Source organism: Macrobrachium nipponense, chromosome 6 (genome assembly GCF_015104395.2).
Source record: "Macrobrachium nipponense isolate FS-2020 chromosome 6, ASM1510439v2, whole genome shotgun sequence".
NCBI classification, from domain to species: domain Eukaryota; kingdom Metazoa; phylum Arthropoda; class Malacostraca; order Decapoda; family Palaemonidae; genus Macrobrachium; species Macrobrachium nipponense.
Window position 1 is genome coordinate 118,746,451 of NC_061108.1, and position 21,757 is coordinate 118,768,207.

The 21,757-nt window shown below is 35.5% G+C and overlaps 1 protein-coding gene across 1 annotated transcript in view; it reads left to right on the forward strand.

Annotated features, from left to right (window-relative positions):
* LOC135216054 (synaptic vesicle membrane protein VAT-1 homolog-like) overlaps positions 1 to 21,757 on the forward strand; it is a 33,477-nt gene that overhangs the window by 7,094 nt on the left and 4,626 nt on the right. The window contains exons 2-8 of the mRNA XM_064251027.1: positions 9,152 to 9,281; positions 9,622 to 9,726; positions 12,163 to 12,273; positions 15,524 to 15,666; positions 19,182 to 19,285; positions 19,954 to 20,009; positions 21,268 to 21,360. Coding sequence (XP_064107097.1) covers positions 9,152 to 9,281; positions 9,622 to 9,726; positions 12,163 to 12,273; positions 15,524 to 15,666; positions 19,182 to 19,285; positions 19,954 to 20,009; positions 21,268 to 21,360 — 742 coding nt within the window. The remainder of the gene's footprint in view (positions 1 to 9,151; positions 9,282 to 9,621; positions 9,727 to 12,162; positions 12,274 to 15,523; positions 15,667 to 19,181; positions 19,286 to 19,953; positions 20,010 to 21,267; positions 21,361 to 21,757) is intronic.

Genomic DNA, 21,757 nt, shown 5'->3' on the forward strand with positions numbered 1-21,757 from the left:
ATGGCTGTTCTTTTTCCTTGAGAGTTGCCAAAAAACAGTGTAAGGTTTAATACTACTCATTTTGCTAGAAGTTTCATCTTGGATACAACTAAAATGTGGAATAGTTTACCTAGTGCAGTTGTGTTTTTCTCTGATTTCTATGTCTTAAAGCAAAGAGCAAGTTTAATCCTGCTTTCTGCTGATGTCTCCTGTAACTTGTCTGTCTGAAAGCAGATTTCCTTTTGGAACCATCTTGGGTTTATAATCTGTCCTGGAGGATTTTCAGCTGAAAATTAAAAGAAAGGACGAAGAAAGAAAGAGAGAAAGAAAGACTCGCATTAATACTCATTCCCTTTTCATTTGCAGCTCAGCCACAAGGATGTTTATGTATACTGTTCGCTTGTTTACCCGCCAGTGTCAACACTATTATTCACCTGATATTAATTACTGTTTACTGTTGCTATTTACTATTTTTCAATTTATTATGACACTCGTGTATATACTACATACGTAAATATATATATATATATATATATATATATATATATATATATATATATATATACACATATATGTATATATATATACATATACATATATATCTATACATATATCATATATATATATGATATATGCATATATTTATATATTATTATTATAGTATATATATATATATATATATATATATATATGCGCAGAATCTACTGGTCATTTTTACCAGAATTGTAATAACCACAATACCCTCTTAACTTCTCAAATTCTTCGCTTTTTTTTGGATATATATATATATATATATATATATGTGTGTGTGTGTGTGTGTGTGTGTGTGTGTGTGTGTGTGTGTGGTGTGTGTAAAATTCATTTATTTGCAGAACCGTGTCATACGATCCCTATGCTCTCGTAATGTATTCTGTGAAAACCCCCTTTTTTCCAAATGACCTTATCTTCCGATGGTCCGAAACTTTCAGTCATTAGGTTGTGGGAAGAACGAAACTTCCCTGAAACTTTGCCTTCACACCTATCGAGAGCTTCTTCTTGATTGATAACGAATCAGGTGTTCAGTATGAAAAAAGACTGACAATGTTCGATTATTATTATTATTATTATTATTATTATTATTATTATTATTATTATTATTATTATTATTATTATTATTATTCAGGGTTGGCGGTTCAAACCAAATGGTTTAAACTAAAGCAAATGGTTTAAACCATGATTTAAACCATTCAATAAAAAACCATAGTTTTTTGGTTTTTATGTTTTTTTTTATATTTTTTAGTCTTCATGTTTCCTTTATAACTTTTATTTTGGGTAATATATATTTTTGGCAACTTTTGGTCTGTTTATCAGTTACTTGGATTTTCAAATAAAATTGGCAATTTTAATGTTTACTTGTTTAGCCTACTAAAACATTCTGAATTGTAAATATCTTACATTATGTTTGTGTTACCGTGCCATAATGTAACTGAACATATTCATACAATTGGTAAACCTCAGATAATTAGGTTAAAAGAAATTTGTAAATTATTTTATATCTTTAATAAAAAAAGGGGGTGATGTTAGTTATATAAAAAGAAACAATCGTGTTAATCATAGCTTCAGAGAGAGCGCAATTATTTATTTCAAGTTGAAATGGGTAAAAAAGACATTCAAATAAAAGAAAAATTTCAAAAATAATCACCATTTAGTGTTAACTACAAATGTTAGCACAGGTATATATGAAGAAAACAATCAGTTATTCACATCTAGTTCAAGTACCTAGGTCAAAACGACTCATTCAAATAAACAAGAAAAATTTCAAAAATAAACACCATTTGGTGGTGATAACCACAAATGTTACCAGTAGTTAACAAAAATAAAAATCAAATCAAACTACAATTTCAAAGAATAATAATAATAATAAAAAAAGACTTGTAATACAGGAGAAAAATAAATTGTCTTTCATCCAAATGCTAGCCTCTGACCATGCATCATTTTTCAGACGAAATTGGTTTATAAAGTAAAAATTTCAATGTCAAGGTAACTTGATCAACACTACAAAACATAAAAAAAATTAGTCTGTTTCATCTACATTATAGTCTTTGTTTAAAACTTTGTGTAAAAAAAAAACAACTTCCCGGCCTTTTTGATTCCCAGTCTGTTTCTGAGTTTGGAGTGTACCAACCCAAAAATAGAAAAGATTCTCTCAACGCTTGCACTTGAAGTAAGTCCATTAAGCAAACCACAGATATCTTCTATCACACTGATATCAATTTTGCCTTTTAATGCACGCCACCAGGAGCAAGGGCTAAGATGAGAAATGACTGAAAACTCAAACTTGTATATCAGGTACATACAGGGCCACAGAATTGTATGATTATCATTTAAAATTGCTTTATTTTTATACTGGGTAGCCCAAAATGAAAATAAACCCATAAAAAAAACCACCCCTTGTAGCACAAAAAAGTGAAAAAAACCATAAAAAACACATTACATGGTTTAAACCAAAAAAACAAAGGTTTTTTGGTAAAAAAAAAAAAAAAACCATTGGTTTTTGCCAACCCTGTTATTATTATTATTATTATTATTATTATTATTATTATTATTATTATTATTATTATTATTATATTATTATATTGCACCTAGGAAGCAGACTCTCTCAAGCATACTTTATGCCATTACTTTTAATAAAGTTACATTATTAATTATTATTATTATATTGATTTATTATTATTATTATTAATTATTATTATTAATTATTAATTCATTATTATTATTAATTTATTATAATAATAACGCCAAAAATCTATCATGTCAAAAACTGGTATTGTTATTGATTATATTTACTTGATTATTATAATTATACTCATTCGAATTTTTTAATGCAACTAGAGATTTGTTGGATAATTTCAGTAAACCTATTGGCAAAAAAAATTTTTTTAAAAAAAACTTCAATATTACTATTATTATTTTTTATTAGATTCACTACAATATTTATATTATTTAATATTATTATTAGGTATTTATTGAAAAAAAAAGTCGTGCAAAACGTTGGTTTTAATCATATATTTTTACAAAATGTAGTGCGACTTGGATCTTAAGCCTCATTGACAAAAGATACTAAATGACTCATTCTGAATTCCTCTTGCTCAGAGAGAGAGAGAGAGAGAGAGAGAGAGAGAGAGAGAGAGAGAGAGAGAGAGAGAGACGCCCCTGAGCAAGAGGAATCCAGAATGAGTCATTTAGTATCTTTTGGCAATTAGGCATAAGATCCAATTTGCACTGCATTTTGTATAGAATATTCAATTTGACAAATACCACGTTTTTTTTAATGAATCCCCCATTTGTCGTTTTAATAGCCAACTTGAGTACAGAAAAAAAGTCAGTAATAAGAAGAATATAGATACTTTTATACAAAATAAACGCGGCTGAAATAGCCATTATTTTCAATAAAACCTTTATTATTATATCATGATATCAATAATAATATAATAATAATAATAATAATAATAATAATAATAATAAGAAGAAGAAGAAGAAGAAGAAGAAGAAAAGTTCAAGTACGCAGAAAAAAAAACCAATTGACAATTGATGATACAAAATATTTTCTGAGAATTTGACCAAAAATACTTTGATATCGATTTCTACGGTTTAGTCTGTCGCCATTTTTTTTTTTATCGGCCGGCGACACTATCTTCAACGGAAATGACGTCAGTAATCGTTCAGAGCCTTTGCCCACCAGGCCAAACATGATTAGCACCACTTTCGCCTTTTTGTCTTATTAGTCTATTTATTATTATTAATATCGTTATTATTCAGCGTGTGCAAGCGTGCAAATGGAACAAGCATGTAAGATCACTAATTTGCAAAGCAGAAACTAACACAGTGTAGAATAGCCATCTGACAAGCACACACACATTGAAATATGTTATATATATGTATATATATGTGTGTGTGTACATTATATATATATATATATATATATATATATATATATATATATATATATATATATATATATATATATATATATATATATATATATATATATATATATATATATATATATATATGTCGTATAAATGGTTATAAATAGCATGTCGAGACACCTCCTCCAACAGCAGGCCTCCACCCTGTTGCCTTTAACTTGAAGGATTGATTTTTTATTAATGCTCTACGCTGACGTGAAGGCTGGGATCACTGGCGCAGCGTGAAGGAAATGTCTGTGTTCGTCAAATTTTAACGAAGCTGAAGTGTTGTCTGATTCTAAAGTGAAATCAAAACCTAAAAAAGAATGTTGATGTTGTTGTTGTTGTTTGGGATGATATAAAAGGGTAGTTTAAAACTTAAAAGAATGTCGTTGTTGTTGTTGTTTGGGTTGATATAAAAGTAGCTTAAAACTTAAAAGAATGTTGTTATTGTTTTGTTTGTTATAAAAGGGTAGATTAAAACCTAAAAGAATGTTTTTGTTCTTGTTGTTTGATAGAAAAAGGTAGATTAAAACTTAAAAGAATGTTGCTCTTGTTGGTTTGGTATAAAAGGGTAGATTACAATTTAAAAGAATGTTGTATGTTCTTTTCGGTTCGGTATAAAAGGGTAGATTAAAACTGACAAGAATATTGTTATTGTTGTAATTAGAATTATCAGGACTTACTGTCAGTTAAAGCATTTTTTATATTTAAATGGTACGTCTTCGAGAAACGTGTGTGTATTTAGCAGGGAGGTAGTGCAATCAGTGCACCTCATGCGGTGCACTGTAGGCATTACTTAAGGTTCTTTGCAGCGTGCCTTTGTCCCCAAGCTGCAACCCCTTTCGTTCCTTTTATTGTACCTCTTTTCATATTCTCCTTCTTGCATCTTGCTGTCCATCAACTCATAACAATTTATTCAAAGTGCAACCGGCAGGTTTTCCTCCTGTTACGCCTTTCAAACCTTGTACTCTCAGTTGTCATTTCAGCACTGAATAACCTCATAGGTCCCAGTGCTTGCCCTTTGGCCTAGATTCTATATTCAATCAACCAGTCATTATTCCAATATTAAGTTTATCTGTTCCTATGAATGCTTGCTTGCGTACTGTCGTCTCGTCTGTGCTGTACTATACTAAAAAAGATTAAAACTTGTTACGTATTCAGCTGTGTGATACAGAACTTCCTTGGATCATGGGAGGTAAAAAAAAGCACCCCCCCCCCCCAACACCCAGCTACAGCATGGAGTCCTATATCTGTAACGAGGCTTATATCCAAGATCAGGTGACAACGACACTCGTAATGAGCTGTGGTGGCTGAAAATTGACAGAAAGGTAAAGCATCACGGATGCAGGGATGCTGACGCTGTAGGATGAAGTATTGACCAGGCTCGGATAGGAAGGTGGTAAACCTATTATTGTCCTTCTGCTTCCTATTATGGGACCAAGCTAATATAGTGGCTTTAAGGATTATGAAATGAAGCACTAGTCGTTCTCAAATTTCTCGTATCCCCTGTCAGAATTCCGGAACTTTAAAATTAGTATACTCGTTTCAGACGAAATAAAAAAAGAAAATAGAAATCAGCCATCCTTATGCCTGAAGATTATACTATATTTGCGTCCACAAACAATAAATAAATAAATAAATAGTATTTAAATGGGTTTCAAGAAATTACTCTCAGTACCATACGTCATCAGTCCTCTAAACACTGTATCTCTGTTGATTTTATATGAAACGCGATGACCATATAATTATATAAAGACAAAATCCATCGTTTCTCTCTCTTTCGTGGATTTTGTCTTTAAATATATATATATATATATATATATATATATATATATATATATATATATATATATATCGATTATATATATATATATATATATATATATATATATATAATATAGCTACAAATGTCCTTTAATATCCAATTCGCTCTACCTCGGAATTGATATATTTTCATACATGTTAACCGAAGGGGGATTTTTTAGTTGATGATAATTTCTTCCTCCCGTGGATTTGTTGGCCGAGTCGGTAATGTCACTGAATTCCTGATTTCTCCTCTGTCTGTGCGCTGGTTCGAATCCACGGGAAGAGGAAATTATTACCAACTAAAAAATTCCCCTTTGGTTAACATATATGAAAATATATTATTTCCTAGGTAGAGCAAATTGGATATTAAAGGACATTTGTAGCTTAATGCATGTAATATGAATCACAGTTTATGTGATAAAAATTCATATATGCATTCATATATATTCAATGTAGCATGAAAGTCCACGTGCTTGAGAATATCATAAAATCCACAAAAGAAGGCGAGTGACAACCAGGACTTGGAACAAGTGAGAACTTGCAAATGTAGAATAAACTACGAAAGTACTTGTTCCAAGTCCCGGTTTTCCACTTTCTTTTTTACGTGGTTTTCATTATATATATATATATATAATATATATATATATATATATATATATATAATATATATATATATATTATAATCCCTATTAGTTTGCTCCTGCAACAGACCTCCCCAAATGACGCATGTTCAGTGTAGAGCGAAACCGTCAGGCATTCTTGGTTTTATATATTTATTAATTTTTTGACATTTTTGACTTAAGGATGCGCTACATCAACTGTGTGTACCTTTCATACTTTTAAATTAAATATATAAATATATATGTATACACACACACACACACACACATATATATATATATATATATATATATATATATATATATATATATATATCTACACATATATTTAGACCTACTTCTAAAAGAACTGTGAAAATGTTGTATGCAGATGAGCTGAGATTTAAGGGAGATAAAGCACAGTGAAGACATGAGTGGCAGAATTTCACAGAAGCTGTATGTGTCACATAAAGCTGGAGACGAATATTATGTATATCTTATATATATATATATATATATATTATATATATATATACTATATATATGTGTGTGTTTGTGTGTCTTTTTAATAACTTCAATTTTTCAACCCAAAAGACTTTTCAACAGACGAGAACGTAGACCAAGATACACAACACAGAAATAAGATCTTGGCGGCCGTGATTGATCGGGTCATGGTGACTTTGCTGACGTCACAACAAGCAAATCTCAGGTTCCAGTTATTTTCGATTCTCGGTCAATTTGCCGGTTTCTCGTTGCAAGCAATCACGTCATTCTCGTCAGCCAATGGAGGACGCAATTTTCCTGGTCATTGTTGTGGGTTTCATCATCATATCTTCGTTTTCTTTGTCGAATATTTAATCTTTATTTTGTTCCTTTACTGGATATTTTTATCGGTTGTTTTTGCAACTGATGGCATACGTAAGCGTGATAAGATTTGGGGGTCTATTACTTCCCATTTAATGGTTAAAATTGCCTCCATTTTCTTTCACTCGTTTGAAGTACACAAACCTCTCACCATTCTCTTAGCATGTCTTCTCACTCGTAAATTACAAGTTAATAAACCTCCAGGTCTCTCATTAAGAAATTTACTCGTTTGGAGTACACAAACTTGTCAACATTCTCCTATCAGGTCTTATCTCTTATAAATTACAAGTTAATAAACTTCCAGGTCCCTCATTAAGAAAAACATGGGAGTAAAGTCGCTTATGACAGTCTCTAAATTAAGCCAGCAGTTATAATCATATTGCCAGATTAATGCAATCCTCTTCTCGCTCCTCCTCTGCCTCATTTTCTCTTTGAAAACAGACGCCGACGGGACGGGCGACCTAAACCTGACGGAAACAATGAAAAGAAAATAAAAGGTTTCACCTGTGGAGGAAGATGGGGTCTCTCTCACCCATTTAATCCTCGGAATTGAGGAGAAGGCGATGATAATGGATGTCAGTTTACTGAAGGACCAGCCATGTTGATTGTCTTATTTTGTTTTATTGCGGACACTGAGAAGCCAAATAGAAACTTAGGCACAACATTTATCGAAAACGTTGCTCCCACTTTATGAGGTTTCATCCTTTAGATAAGCTTTCAAATGCGCAGCTGAAGAATTTATTACTTATTTGCTTGACTTCATTCGTCGAGTTTTCATTTCGGCGCTGAACTGGGACACCGAGATTCTGCTGAATGGAATGGCGGCTTTCTTGGGCCCTCATGCTCGGACCAAGCTTCGGGATTCAGTATCATACAGTGTTTATCTATCCACACAAAAGCTAAACGCTTGTTTCCAAAGGCTGGGGTCACTGGTGTTTTAAACGCAGACAGAAATAGCTCGATACTTGAGTAAAATAGCCTTAACTTTCGGCATTTTTCGCAACTTTTCGTAAAAGGTGACATCAAATAACCATTTTTTTTTTTACTGGTGCTAAATTGAATTCGAGCATGAGCTGAATTTTTCACAAACATCAGTAACTTGATACAAAGTTTCCTGGAAAGATAATAAAAGAAGTCAGAAGTTGCGTGTATCTCCGCCCTTGCAGGTAAATTCAAGACCTTTGGCGGTAAGAAGACTGAATGTAGTTATGAAACGAATAAAAAAAAAAAGGACAATGTTCCGATACCTTTGCATAAAGGAAGCATTCATATTTATGAAGTCTTTTGTCAGCTTTGAGCAATCACCCAAGATTTTTTATAAGGGACTTACAGGAATTAAGGAAAACAAAGCCAAACAAGAATGAGTGAAAACTTGTCTCTAGAAGGTTATGAGATTATCTTAGGGAGAACGAAACTGGGAGGGAAATTAGACAGATACATGAAAATCGATAGCTCCAATACAGAAATTTAAACAAAGGGCCAATTGTGAAATGTTTACTGAGGGACTGAAAACCAGTTAAATGTATGGAAATGTTGAAGCAGCATAGTTGCATATGGGCTGGGGCCTCGGATTTAAAAATGATTTCTGTCTTTAATTTTTGTTACACATGTTTATATATACGCCATATACCAAGTGTAAATGTGTTGAAAATACTAAAAGAAACTGTTGAATTTTACCAAGAGTTCTTGAGTAAAAACAGACACTACACTGGATTGCGCGCGCTTGGCATTAAGCGTTTCTCTCACCAAAAATGTATATCCATAAAGTAAGTGGTCAGACACGTATCGGATTTCGTATCTAAATGTAAATTTGTTTTTTTTTTATCTCTTTTTATTTTAGTGGAGTCAGCTTCCAAGATGTGAATTTGTTTATTTCTATCTTTTTTTATTTTAGTGGAGTCAGCTTCCAAGATGTAAATTTGTTTATTTCTATTTTTTTTTTTTTTATTTTAGTGGAGTCAGCTTCCAAGATGTGATGGTCAGGCAAGGGGTGACGGAGTCACCCCCGAAGACGCCCTTCATCTTAGGATTCGAATGCGCTGGGGTGATTGAAGCCGTGGCAGACGATGTCGAGAACTTCAAGGTGAGTGCAAGTATAAATAAAACAGTTATAAAATATTAAAAACAGTTATAAAATAAAAAAATATTATATATGTCTCTTTTGCGCATGGTACCGTATTTTAACGTAACGCGAGATAGACATTAGTCATACAGTTAGAAGACAATAACTCCACGCAGTTTTCATGAAGATACTGTTAATACAATGTTTATTCAAATCTGAAAAAAATAGGCTAAAGGGGAGCAAATAAAATAATGGTTTGATAAAGGGTTGAATAATGTAATGGTTGATTTAATTAGATAAATACTTTCCAATTACATCTCATCTGACCTTATTCGTTTCGATGATAATTGTCTATTTTTAGGTCGGGGACCGAGTTGTCGGCCTGCCCGACCACCGGGCATGGGCAGAGTTGGTTCCTGTGAACGCCAAGTATGTGTACCCTCTACCAGAAACAATGCCGTTACAGGTAAATGAATTATTCTCTCTCTCTCTCTCTCTCTCTCTCTCTCTCTCTCTCTCTCTCTCTCTCTCTCTCAAACACATATACATGCAAACGTAAACATGATTACTAAAACCTGTTGATAAATTTCATCTCACTCTATCTCTCACTCTCCTTTTTTCTTAAATACCAGGTTTACTTGAACCTCTCTCTCTCTCTCTCTCTCTCTCTCTCTCTCTCTCTCTCTCTCTCTCTCTCTCTCTCTCTACATAACCGGCCTATAAATTTCCTCTTCTCTCCAGTTTTCTTACTACCGGCCTTACTCTCTCTCTCCTGTCTCTCGTCTCTCTCTCTCTCTCTCTCTCTCTCTCTCTCTCTCTCTCTCTCTCTCTCTCTCTCTACGCTTTTTCTTATGAATTATTACAATCGGAATATTGTAAGAGCTAGGGAAAACTAAAGAAAGGAAAGAGTGCAGAAGCTCCTATACAAACATTTCCATTTTACGGGAAACATTTACACTTTTTTTTGAGATCCCCAGACTTCCTTCCCTCAAGGATCTATCAGCTTAGATCCTATCCGCTTTCGGGATTCGGCAAAAATCCCCAGAACTGGATATTCTAGATTTCTACGATCTTTCGTCCGTCCCATTCCGCGAATTCTCGTGTTTATGTTTTGTAAAATTTTCTTTTCGTATATTGGGAGTTTTTAGTGTCATTCCTGCCGTCGTGACTGATGAGATTCTCTCTCTCTCTCTCTCTCTCTCTCTCTCTCTCTCTCTCTCTCTCTCTCTCTCTCTCTCTCTCTCTCATATACATATGCATACCCATACACCTACCGATAAACCTTCTCACTCTCTCTTTCTCCTGTCATTTTAAACCACCGGATTTTATAAGCCTCTCTCTCTCTCTCTAACACATACACCTACCAATAGATATCCTCTCTCTCTCTCTCTCTCTCTCTCTCTCTCTCTCTCTCTCTCTCTCCCCTTTCATTTTAAACCATCAGATTTTATGAGCCTCCTCTCTCTCTCTCTCTCTCTCTCTCTCTCTCTCTCTCTCTCTCTCTTAGCATTTGATGGTTAATCTCTTCTTGTATTCTTTTTGCAAAAGTATCTTTTATGCTTTAAGGATTTTTTCTGTACCTGCTATTTTTAAGTTTCATATTTTCAAAGGCCTTCCTTGTAGGAAACAAATGTTGTCAATAAGTGTAGGCTGTAACATCCCACCCATGCTAAGAAACATTGCACATTTTGAGTAAAATCCAATGTAAAGTTCTGATTGGTCTAATTGCTCCAGTGAGTAATGATAATCGTAGTTTTGTAAGTGTAATCACGAATATCTACTTTTAGCTAACTTATTGGTTTGTTTCCTCAGTAAAGCATCAAAGTATCTTAGATTTTTATCATCTTGCACCAAAATGATCTCGCCATCAGAGTTTAAACACGTCTTCCTTTGGTCCACAACTGCACCAACTTTTTAGCCTTTTACTTGACTTCCATTACCTCTATTTTTTTTTCTTTTTTTAAATCGATGTACTTCCTCTCCTTTATATACTTTCTAGATTTCTTTATCTTGCTGTCCAACCACTCTAATTTCTCTTTTCATTGTCTGAAGCCTAGGCTGACTGGCCGAGAGTGACCCAGTGCTTAGCCTGACAGACTAAATCTCATAAAGTCAAAAGAAAAGGTTATAATGAGACTTCAAAGATAATTTCGTCTAAATATTCAAATTTTTGTTTATTTTTAATTTCAGGGAGCAGTTGGGAGAAAGTTATAATGACTCCTAAAAGTTAATGTTGGGAGAATGTTAGAATGAAACCTACAAGTTAATGTTGGGAGAATGTTAGAATGAAACCTAAAAGTTAATGTTGGGAGAATGTTATAATGAAAGCCAAAAGTTAATGTTGGGAGAATGTTATAATGAAAGTCAAAAGTTAATGTTCGGAGAATGTTATAATGAAAGCTAAAAGTTAATGCTGGGAGAATGTTATAATGAAAGCTAAAAGTTAATGTTGGGAGAATGTTATAATGAAAGCTGAAAGTTAATGAAAGCTGAAAGTTAATGTAGGGAGAATGTTATAATGAAAGTTAAAAGTTAATGTTGGGAGAAGGTCATAATGAAAGCTAAAAGTTAATGTCGGGAGAATGTTGTAATGAAAGCTAAAAGTTAATGTTTGGGGACTGTTATAATGAAGCATAAAAGTTAATGTTGGGAGACTGTTATAATAAAAGCTACAAGTTAATGTTGGGAGAATATTATAACGAAAGCTACAAGTTAATGTTGGGAGAATATTATAACGAAAGCTAAAAGTTAACGTTGGGAGAATATTATAACGAAAGCTAAAAGTTAATGTTGGGAGAATATTATAACGAAAGCTAAAAGTTAATGTAGGGAGAATGTTAGAATGAAACCTAAAAGTTAATGTTGCCGAAATATTCTAATTTTCGTTTCCTTTTAATTCCAGGAAGCCGCTGCAGTCACCCTGAGCTATACGGTGGCTTATCTTCTAGTCCACGACCTTGCTAACGTAGCACCAGGCCACACGGTGCTCCTCCACTCGGCTGGCGGCGCTGTGGTTAGTGACCAAGAGTTTTTTTTTTCTTCTTCTTTTTGTGAAATTTCTTGGACTGCGGATCTCGTTTCTTCCCTTTTTGCAGCGTCATCGCTATTTTTCGTAAGCTTCTTTGCTCAAATTGCATGCTAGGATGACGGTCGCGATCTACTTCCTACGATGATTAGGAAGTGGTATTTGCAAGTTTACTGAAATTCGCGCTTATAGTAAGATATACTTTTTAGTTTCATTTTCTTATATGATTTCTGTATTTTGAGTTGGAATGCTGACACTGGTATACTTTATGTGTTTATCGCACAGACTTGGTTTACTGGAGAATTTTATCAAGAAAAGCCACCCATTTTTTTCTTTTACAAATGCAAACCTACCAACATCACATTTCTGTCAACTACTTTTACATTCATTTCACCTAGCACACCCATCCTTTCATGTTTTCTAAACCTAGTCTGACTCAACTTAGTCTCATAAAAAATATGTACATATTATTTTCCATCGTCTTAATATATATTGATTGTTACAATTTCTGCCAAATTGTAACAGTCCTACCCTTGAAGTCATCAGTTGGGCAAATCTATACCCTTTCACACGACCATATAATCCTCCTGACTCAGTTCCTCCTTTTCACCTATGTAAACCGTAAACAAATCATCTGTGATGCAGTTATTCTATTCTGCGTCATGCCCATGAACATTCAAAATACCAAGGCTTCATATTCTATTTATTCCCTGAATTTTTTTCCAATATCAGAACAGGCAAAGGGTAATGCAAACCACATGCTCATCATCACTTTCTTTTCCTGCATCCCATACCAGTTGATCTGTATCCGAAATTATTTGCTCCTCTTATGGGCAGCAGTGTCCAAGTTGCACCACTGGGTGGGTACACCACAGTATCAGTCCGAAGCTGATAAAGTGAGGCTCAAGATGTTAGCCTTGTTCTCAGCAAGTTTCTTTCGAAAACGATTTACAGAGCTGGTCCAAGAAGTTCCAGCCAAGCGTTTGTATGTTTGTGTAGCGGACGTGCATGCGCCTACAACCTGACAAAAGCACCGCCCTATTTTTAGTATGCTTGCCTATCCCTTCCTCTAACTGGCTGCGTTTTGCAGTTCATTAAACTGGAAAACATCGGAAGTTACTGCATGTAAATAGCTTTGAATTTTACAAGAAGTATAATGGTAAGGTATCGCTAATCATCAGCTTTAAAGACTGTATAAGTTGAATTGGCGCGTTGCTTGTGCGCGCTAGTATTGTCAAGGTTAATGAGGTTTCTTCTTCGGCATTCATTCCTCATTATTACCCATTGCCTCTGGTATTAGGTTGATAATATATGTTGTAAGTTTTAGTAACCCTTGGTGATTTTGGAAGCCTTTAACGTTGTAACCTTATATTCACCTCTCCTCATTTGTCCAGAGTTTTGGCCGGCATAAGCGTATAAAAACTCACACGTGGCAGTAATCAACTCTCCTGCATCCTATCTGTCAGTGGTCTGAAGGACGCACATAAAAAATGAAGGCTATCGATTACTGATAAGAGTAGCGTGGAGTGGCGGTTATCACTACAACCCTTTGAAGGCCGGTTATTAACTTCCCCCGTTCATTTATCTCACTTCATCGACAATAGAAGTTCTTTATATTCCTCGGGCGATTAAAAACTTTCGGTAAATTTACAAACGAGCAACAGGATCTCTGGAGTTCGGTAGTCTCATTAAAGCCCCTTTTTTTTCTTTTTTTTTTACCTGGTGAAATGTTCTTATTCAGCAGAAGCTGAATAAAGGACCGGTTCGTCTAGGGATGGTAAAACGAAGGTGCGTTTCAACTTGCAGGAATTGGATGCGGGCACGTTCTTTCTGTTACACACAAAAAAAGGAAAAAAACTGGTTTCTTTTTTCAACCAGGAAAGAAATCATTTGCGGCTGCGGGTTTACCCGAGATTCAAAAGTAAGCAGCCTTTTGCCATATGTTGACGAACCTTGTTTTGTGCCACAGGCTCTGTACAACTTCCTTCATTTGCGTGTTTTCTTATTTCTATTTATTTCTGTATAGGATTTTAGTTTTTACTAAAATTTCCATTTCTTTGTTTCTGTTTACCGCATTTGGACAAGATGTTAAGTAGAATTTTGCTTGTCGTTTTCCTGTTTTTCATGAGTATGAATGAATAAGCAATTGTAATGTGACAGAATAAAAGTATGAATGGAACGCATTTAACGGACAATGATAAAAGGAAGGTTCCGTTCGTTCAAAATATTCCTTTACTTAAGGGAAAACACGGCAGATAGCGTTCAAGTCAAATCACAGTGTCTTTCTCTCCAAGGACAAGTTGTGTTTGATTTAGTATTACACTGATAGTTTGCGTTTTACTCGTCTGTAAAGGAAGGTCTCGTCTTGCATTCAGCGTTAAACTACTTTTGAAGTTTCTGAGCCAGATAATTTAAAATCAGTCATTCATTCAGGGATAAAGGGCGGGGGTTGGGGGGCAGGCGCGAGTCTTATTAAAAGAGAGGTAAAGAAAAGCACATTCTATTCAGGAGACAAGTAAAGAGAATTTATTTCTTAGAAATACTATTTGCAAGATTGATTTTATTATCTGAGCGCATAAATAGTTGCCATTTCTTTCAGCATAGATAAATGGGTTTGATTCATTCAGCGCGAACACATGAATACCCTTGAATTTAAACATTATAAAGTGAAGAGTCTTTTCATCTCTGGTAACAAGGCAATGACTATTTAGGACTTTCGTTTTAAAGACAGTTTTCTAAAGGAAAATGTATGAATAGAAGTTGATATTTTGTTCGGATTTTGTCTTTAGTTTAGAACCAGGAATTTTTCTTACCACGTGACAGAAATAGGAAGCAACAATTGATTATGATAACATATCTTCGTAGTTGTAAGAAACATTCAGTGGATGCCAAGTAAACAGTGGTGACCTTTGGTATGAAAAAAAAAAAAAATCTGATATTCCCTATATAGTGACCCTGACTGGTTTTATCCCGGTATGTATCCACCTTAGCGGCGTGTTTAGTACTAGCCAGTTGGGGATTACGATAAAAACATAAACAAGACACTATGAATATCATAAAGATAATAACTCCCAAGAAATATTATCCCAAGATAACGACCCCCGAAAACCCTTTGGGGTCACTATCGAGAAAAGAGCCAGAATATCTTCATATCACATGGCCTGGAAAATGTTGCATTTGTTCACGAGCGATCGGGAATCCTCTTTCATTCTGACCGGATCGTCATCTTTCTTTGCAGGGCCAGGCTGTTTGTGCCCTTCTGCAAGATATCGGGAAAGTGACCGTCCTCGGGGTAGCTTCCAAGAACAAACACGAAGACATCAAAGACTCGGTCACTCATCTCATAGATCGAGGTGGCGACGTCCCTGGAGAAGTTAAGAAGTAAGTTGCACTTCATATTTTCATTCGTGATCATAACTTTTCACCTTCATCATATGTCTACGCTAAGTTCAGTCATCTCTGTACAGACACATTATAACCCTATGATCCTGTTACTGGGACCACCTATGTAGGCTTCAGCTGACGCTAAGTTCCGCCATCTTTTAACCACATTTTAACCCTAAGATCCTGTCACTGAGACCACCTATCTAGGTTCCAGCTAACACTAAGTTCAGTCATCTCTGTACAGACATATTTTAACCATATTTTAACCCTAAGATCCTATCACTGGGACCAAGGTATATAGAATCTTGACTGGGACCACCTATCTAGGCTCCAGCTGACGCTAAGTTCCACCATCTTTTAACCACATTTTAACCCTAAGATCTTGTCACTGAGACCACCTATCTAGGTTCCAGCTAACACTAAGTTCAGTCATCTCTGTACAGACATATTTTAACCATATTTTAACCCTAAGATACTGTCAATGGGACCAAGGTATATAGAATCTTGACTGGGACCACCAATCTAGGCTCTAGCTAATGCTAAGTAAAGTCATCTCTTTACAGACACATTTTAACCGTAAGATCCTTAGATCACTGGGACCATCAATCTAGGCTCCAGTTGACGCTAAGTTCAGTTATCTATATACAGACACATTTTAACCACATTTTAACCCTAAGATCCTGTCACTGTCACTGGGACCACCTCTCTAGGTTCCAGCTGATGCTAAGTTCAGTCATCTCTATACAGACATATTTTAACCACATTTTAACCCTACGATCCTGTCACTGGGACCACCTATCTATGTTCCAGCTGAAGCTAAGTTCAGTCATCTCTGTACAGACATATTTTAACCACATTTTAACCCTAAGAGCCTGTCACTGGGACCACCTATCTAGGTTCCAGCTGACGCTAAGTTCAGTCATCTCTGTACAGACACATTTTAACCACATTTTAACCCTAAGATCCTGTCACTGTCACTGGGACCACCTATCTAGGTTCCAGCTGATGCTAAGTTCAGTTATCTCTGTACAGACATATTTTAACCACATTTTAACCCTAAAATCCTGTCACTGGGACCACCTATCTATGTTCCAGCTGACACTAAGTTCAGTCATCTCTGTACAGACACATTTTAACCACATTTTAACCCTAAGATCCTGTCACTGGGACCACCTATCTAGGGTCCAGCTGACGCTAAGTTCAGTTATCTCTATACAGACACATTTTAACCACATTTTAACCCTAAGATCCTGTCACTGGGACCACCTATCTAGGTTCCAGCTGACGCTAAGTTCAGTCATCTCTATACAGACACATTTTAACCACATGTTAACCCAAAGATCCTGTCACTGGGACTACCTATCTGACGCTAAGTTCAGTCATCTCTGTACAAACATATTTTAACCACATTTTAACCCTAAGATCCTGTCACTGGGACTACCTATCTAGGTTCCAGCTGACGCTAAGTTCAGTCATCTCTGTACAGACATATTTTAACCACATTTTATGCCAAAGATCCTATCACTGGGACTACCTATCTAGGTTCCAGCTGATGCTAAGTTCAGTTATCTCTGTACAGACACATTTTAACCACATTTTAACCCAAAGATCCTGTCCTGGGTGACCACCCTAATTCTTAGGTTTCCAAAGCCTTTTTGATGCAAGGGTTTCCAGGTTCCATCTCTGTACAGAAACTATCATTTTAACCACCATTTTAACCCAAGATCCTGTTCCCGAGGACCACCTTTTAAATCTTTTAAGTTCGCAGCCTGCCGCTCAAAGTTTCAGTCATCTCTGTACAGACACATTTTAACCACTTTTAACCCAAAGATCCTGTCCAACTGGGTCCACCAATATTCTAGGGTTTCCGCTGAAATCTAAGTTCGTTCGCTTCTGTAACAACAATTTTTAACCACATTTTAACCCAAAAGATCCTGTCACTGGGACCCACCTATCTAGGTTCCAGCTGATGCTAACGTTCAGTCCTCCTCTCCGTGCAGTACATGTTTTAACCACATTTTTAACCCAAAGTATCCATGTCACTGGGACCACCTATCTAGGTTCCAGCTGATGCTAAGTTCAGTCATCTCTGTACAGACATATTTTAACCACATTTTAACCCAAAGATCCTGTCACTGGGACTACCTATCTAGGTTCCAGCTGATGCTAAGTTCAGTCATCTCTGTACAGACATTTTTACCACCAACCCAAAGTTTTAACCCAAAATGAAAAAAAATCCTGTCACTGTCACTGGGACCCACTTATCTAGGTTCCAAGCTGATGCTAAGTTTCAGTCATCTCTGTACAGACAGATTTTTTACACATTTTTAACCCAAGATCTTTGTCACTGAACCACTAATCCTAGGGTCAGGCCTGAGCTAAGTGCAGTCATCTTTTCCTGTACAGGGAACAGGGATAACCAATTTTACCCTAAGATTTTTCTGTCACGGGACTTCCTATTGTAAGCTCTCAGCCACGCCCTAAGTTTTAAGCCGTATTTTGACCCTTAGATCACTGGGACTACCTATCTAGGCTCCAGCTGACACTAAGTTCAGTCATCTCTGTACAGACATATTGTAACCCTGAGAAATTCTTTCATTCTTTTCAGAAGCGTATATTAGAAACCTTCATCTTACGTGCTCTCGGTCTCTCTGTCCCTCCTTTGACTTCATCATCTCCTTACCTCCCAGACTTCCTTGTTCTTCTCTCTTAACTTCGTCATCGCCTCATTCAATATTCTATATCCCCATAGAATTATTCACTCGACATTTGCGCGCAATGCAATGTTCATTACCTTCTTCCGTGTTAATTTTGGAGGACCTCCTGTCGACACCCGCGTGGCCCTTCATTTAAACAAAGGGAATGAGAAATAGGATGTTCGTCTGACTTCTAAATAGCCGTATACGCAACCTTGTACACTCTATTAACGATTTTCAGATATAAAAACAAGCTACAAAAAAAAAAAAAAAAAAAAGAGACCTTCATTCTTAAATGCATCAGAAATATGTTTCATTTTTAAATGCCCTGTAACTGGAGATATGTTTTGTTCTAAGACATGCAAGAATATCGTTAGGTCTAAGCGAGAGACAAAGATTATGTCTAACAGAAAAACAAAGGTTATGTCTAACATACAGACAAAGCTAAGGTTTAAGAGACAAACAAAGATATAGTCTAACAGACAAAACAGACAAACAAAGATAAAGTCTAACAGACAAACAAAGATTATGTTTAAAAAAAACAAAAGCAAAAAAACAAAGATGCACACTCCCGTTGGACCAATTGAGTGCCGAGGGGACGCCCTCCAAATATAGGTACGAAGTGATAAAAGGTGAAAAAAGTCCAGCGGTTATCGTAACAAAAGAAAGCGGTCACTGGGGTTCTTTCCAACGACCGCTGTCTTTTGTTGGGAAAACAGTATTGTCTCTCACTGCCGTTTCTTCAGAGAATAGGAGACACATTAGAGTTGCATCGGAACGTCATTATTTATCGTCGTGTTTCTGTCTTCTTGCAAGGGTTTGTCCGGAGGGAGTGGATGTCGTCTTCGACTGCCAAGGAGGAGAGGAATGCAACAAAGGATACGCTCTGCTGAAGCCTCTAGGGAGATATATCCTGTTCGGTGGGTGGTGTCCTTTGGCTGGCAAATGATATTGGAACTCCAGGAGATATTGTTATTAACAGTTGTATCAGTCGTAGTTGTTTAATTCATAATGTTTACATATTTTCATGTACGAGACAAAATGCTATGACCTTGTTAGGCAAGATAACAAAGAATAAAATTCCCATCTTTAGATAATGAATGGACAGAAGGAATGAGAAGGAAGAAGAAAGTTGTTCTTTTAAATCAATAGATATATCTATATATTAATACAATATATTCATTTGATCATTTACCAGAAGATTCCATATAACTGCAATTAAACCTGGAAGAATTTCAACAAATGAAATGTCCTTGCTTCGATATAGTAATTAATGTTGAGGAAACAGAAAGAAGAAGAACGGACTTAACAAAAAATCCTACACGAGAAAACTTTAATTAAAAAAGGAAATATAAAATAGATAAAACCACATAGGAATTAGCGAACCACTTAACTATATTAAAGGAGCGCCCTTCAGCCATGTTACAGTAACTCTCCATAACTATGTTGATGAAACCTCTGTTAAAATAACAATAATTCTCAATAGTTCCCAGCTACAATGTGAAAGGTTATTTCTAATGTGATTCTAGTTTTTTTCAGTTTCTTTTCTAATCAGTTTTTCATAGAAAGTGTTTTTTTCTCTCCACAGGCTCATCCAATATTATAACTGGAGAGACGAAGAGCATTTTAAATGTGGTTAAATCGGTAAGTAAGTAAAAAGAAAATATAATTTTCATTAAAATTCGTCTTACCTGTTTTTTTTTCTTTTCGATTTGTGTTTTTGGGAAGTAAGCAGAGCTACCAGTCGCATGTGCAACCAAATACCGTATCTATTCCATGCCAGGAAGTAGTGAAATAGATAAATTAATTAATTAATTAAGGAAAAGAGAATTAACAGGGATTACCTCGAGGGATGTGATAGACTCGTCTCTGAAAGGGTGACAGGTCATAAGAGTATAGAAAAATGAAACCAAGCGTAGTGTTCCAGGGATGTTTAATGTCGCCATGGATGAAATGAAGGGAGAAGAGAGAAAGATGATATTAGATACAGATGCGAAACTGAAAAAAAACTACGAATTAGATGTGAATTGGTTTACGTTCACAGATACTACAGTACTGACTGGGGATAGTAACGAGCAACCAAGAAACAAGTAAGATTCTGAATATGTTTGCTACTGAGAGAAAGTTGGGAGTAAAAGTTGAATTTTAGGTTATGGGGCTAAAAGGAAACTTGGAAGATGGAACAAAGAATTTTAACAATGGATGATGGAAGAATGAGAGACGCTGGTTCATCCAGACATTTGAGAGTAAACATAGCAAATGACTGGAGGTTAAGTGAAGAGGTCAGTCGTTCAACTGATGGAACCAGGAATGTTGTTGAAATTGCGCGAAAGTTCTGGACTAGAATTATTAGTGTACCTGAAAACCAAGGTTGGAATGTAAGAAAAGGTTGAAAGTGTGGATGTGCAAAGCAAATAAAGACAAAATGACTGAAGTTGTTGGGCTGAATTGTTAGTGTAGTGTGATGTGTATAAGGAGAAGGATTGAGAACAGAAAGTATAGGTGGAATGATGAAGTAGTGTTTTGAGATGGTTTGTTCATGTAGACAACAGAATGTAATTCTATTGAGAGGAAGATATAGGAAGTGCTAGATAGGTGGAGCAGGCTAGGTACTAATAAAGATGAGCCATAACATATTATCCAACAGGGACGAGAGTGCATTCAAAATAAAGGTGAATAGGACAATGTAGAGAGGTTCGATGCCCTGCTGATAAGTATGTTATGTATATGCCTAGCACCATTGCTATTGAGGTTTTATGCACATAGTTTCATCCATCACTCAGCAATTGCAGTTGGAATGGGGCAATGATCATTGTCTTTGTTTTTCCTTGTGTTATCCCCAGTACAAGAAAAATTTAAATTGAAAAAAATATTATGTAAATGACCATTCCTGTGTTTTCAGTGGTGGCAGGTGGATAAGGTCTCCCCTCTGAGGCTTTATGAAGATAATAAAGGAATTATCGGCTTCAATCTCCGCCGTCTTTTGCATCACCAGGTAAGACTTTTGTTTAATTTGTCATTTCTTGGGGATTAGTTCAAGCTAATGGAAAATATAGTTTTGATCGACATACCTGACTAAAGCAAGATGTACCTCGTAAGAAAGTGGTACATTTTTTCCCATTAAATGAAGACAAGCTGCATTTTGAAAAGGCAAGGTCTGCAGAGTATATTCTGTAGACCTTGTAAAAAGGAATAGAATAGGAGGCAGAACTTATAAGTCCACGTGACCCTTGAGCTTGCTACCACCACACAGTTAGCTTATAATTATGAGATAAAAAGAATTATAAAGGTACAAAACAAAATTATTAAACCGGATTAAGTTATGTTGATTTGGTAGAGATTCTTTTCTGCAAAATTTCAAACATTCCTCCTACAATGCAGTCGGTCCAATT